General features: G+C 36.1%; 1 protein-coding gene across 1 annotated transcript in view; it reads left to right on the forward strand.

The window, feature by feature from the left end:
• The first annotated feature begins 2596 nt into the window (after positions 1 to 2596).
• Positions 2597 to 2805, forward strand: part of LOC101584207 (cell surface glycoprotein CD200 receptor 2) — a 40023-nt gene continuing 39814 nt past the window's right edge. The window contains exon 1 of the mRNA XM_023701218.1: positions 2597 to 2630. Coding sequence (XP_023556986.1) covers positions 2597 to 2630 — 34 coding nt within the window. The remainder of the gene's footprint in view (positions 2631 to 2805) is intronic.

Genomic DNA, 2805 nt, shown 5'->3' on the forward strand with positions numbered 1-2805 from the left:
TCTTGAGGGAAGAAAGAGGCAGGCTGTAAACAGGCGAGTCACTATGAGTCCGATCTAGTAGAGAGACCCTGAACACCCTGTGAGCTCTTCCCTAAAATTAAAAAAAAAAAAAATAAAGAGGCAGAAAAAATCTTTCAAAGAATAATATTTGAAAAATTTCCAAATTTATTTATTTATTTAATTTTTAAAAAATGTATTTAGTATAGCATCTCACTACACAGACTGGACTCGGAGTGATTGTTCTGTTTTCAGCCTCCCAAGTGTTGGGATTACAGGCAAGCACCACCAAGCCCAGTCTCAGTCACTGGCTCAGTGCACCCTGGGGACAGAGCTAACAGGGCACATGAGGGAGCAAACTCCTGGACCCTGAATCTGCTTAAGCAGGCGCTTTAGTCCACTGAGCTATCTGGTCAGCCCCATATTTCCCAATTTAATGAAAGATATGATACCACATGTTCAAGTGAACTTCAAGTAGGATAAAATCAAAGGGAGTCAAATTAATACACATGATAATGAAATTATCATAAGAGAAAGGAAGAAGCTCAAAAATGAGAAAAGAGAAGAGACACATTGTATTCAAGGGCCCTGTGGAATGATGAACCATCAATTTTTCAACAGAAATCATGAAGAAATGAATTTTTTTTTCTTTTTTTCTTTTTTTTGCAGAACCGGGGATTGAACTCAGGTCCTTGTACTTGCCAGGGAAGTGCCCATTCCACTGAGCCATCTCCCTGGAAGGCATGAATTCTAATTGTATTTAGAATGTTGAATTTAAAAATAAAACCCTGCAAACCAATGATTTCAGGCAAAACTACCCTTCAAAATGAAGGTGAAGGGCTGAGGAGATAGCTCAGTGGACTGAGCACCTCTTTGGCAAGCGCAGGGACCAGGGTTCAATCCCTGGTCCCGTATGCCATGCCAGCCCTATCCCTGGAGTGTGCTAAGCTGGTGACCAAAATAATGAATTCTGGTAAACAAAGAAACAAACAAACAAAACACATGGGCTTTTATATGTGATTTTCTTTGGTTTGTGATTTTTCCCTATATGATTTAAAAGACAAGTGCAGGACATGATAGCTATAAATCTATATTAAATAGACACACATGTGTAAATGTGTATTTGTGACCATTTTAACAAAAGTAGAAAGATGAAACCAAATAGGAACTAACTTTTTTTTTTTACTATTAAAGCTAAAGTGATATTAATTTAATGTAGATGGTTAAAAAATTTAAATTGTAATATGGAGCATAATCACAAAAATAAAAACATTAAAAAGGGGCAGAAGAAAGGAACCAAAACATTACAGTAGAAAAATAAAATAAGAAAGAAAGCATTAATGGAAATTGAGAAAGAAGGCATGAGACATAGACAAAACAAAACAAGAAACAACAGAAGTTAGTCCTTCCTTATCTGTACTTATGTTATAGACAAGAGATTTAGCAAACATGACAAATTATATGTTTTTTAATAGGAGATTCACTTTACATCAAGACGCAAATAGAACATAAAAAGGCAGAAAAATATGTGGATGATAAACAAAAGAAAGTTAAAGTGGGTATATTCAATAACAGATGAAATAAATTTTGACTCAAAAATTTATTAATTCAGGATGCTGAGGCCGGAGAATCACAAGTTTTAGCTCAGCCTGGGAAACCTGAGACCTAGACTCTATTTCAAAATACAAAATAAAAAAGTTTAAGGAAGTACTTCAGTTTGAACCCTGGAACTACAAAAATTTTCATGAAAAGTCACAAAGGAGCTGGGTGTGGTGGTACATGCCTGTAATAGAATCTTTATTTACATTAGCCTCAAATTTGAATAATCCAGTTTCAGAGAGAAATGGTGCATACGTGGTATATTTACTTAAAAAAACCCCTTATCACATGGCATTAACAATGCTCTATCTAAGGGCCAGCCAATAGCTCAGTGGATTAAAGCACCTTCAAGCAGGCACAGGGGCCAGGGGTTCAATCCACGGGCCTGCTGTGCTGGCCTCACCTCGGGGTGTGCAGAGATGGCAATTGAGATTGGGTGTGGTGGCGTGCATCTGTAATCTCAGCACTTGGGAGCCTATAAACAGGCCGATCACTATGAGTCTGATGTAGTAGTGAGACCCTGAACACCTGGTAGACCCTTCCCTAAAAATACAAAAAAAAAAAAAAAAAAAAAAATGCACTATCTAAAGAATTTCATTTATGCGAGGCTCAAAAACTGGCAAAATAAAAGAATGGTGATAAAAATTGGACTAGTGTTCACTTTTGGCAAAGAAATTATGAGGAGAGAAAATGAAGAAAATTTTAAGTAAAATGTTATTGCCTTGTTTTAGGGACTGTATGTATGAATATATTATATGTATTCAGGGGTGTGGGAGAACAAATAAGATAAACCTTTTTTCCCCTTTACTTTATTGCTAACATTTCCTGCTTGTGGCTAATTAACCAAAATGTACAAGATGGAGATAAAGATAAGCAAAATGACATATGGTCTTGTTGGAATGACCTAGTGGGAGAGATTCACTCAGTTCATTGATTTACAGTGACTTGTATAAGCAGAAAACCACTCTGAATGTATACTTTGGTGAGAACTTTCGCTGTGATGTTGCTCATTCCCATCATCATCTTTATGCCAGGTAAGTCTGACATGCTGACATTTTTAGAAGAAAATGCACCTATCTTTCAACAGAGACAAAGGTACTCCTGATTCACTCATAAGACACTTTGGGTTTGTCCTAGAGGGAGTATAATTTTTGTATGTTGATTTTTTAATTGTAACTTTACTTAATTAGTTTATCTTTATTATTAAAG

Source organism: Octodon degus, unplaced genomic scaffold (genome assembly GCF_000260255.1).
Source record: "Octodon degus isolate 3935 unplaced genomic scaffold, OctDeg1.0 scaffold00007, whole genome shotgun sequence".
In the NCBI taxonomy this organism is placed as follows: domain Eukaryota; kingdom Metazoa; phylum Chordata; class Mammalia; order Rodentia; family Octodontidae; genus Octodon; species Octodon degus.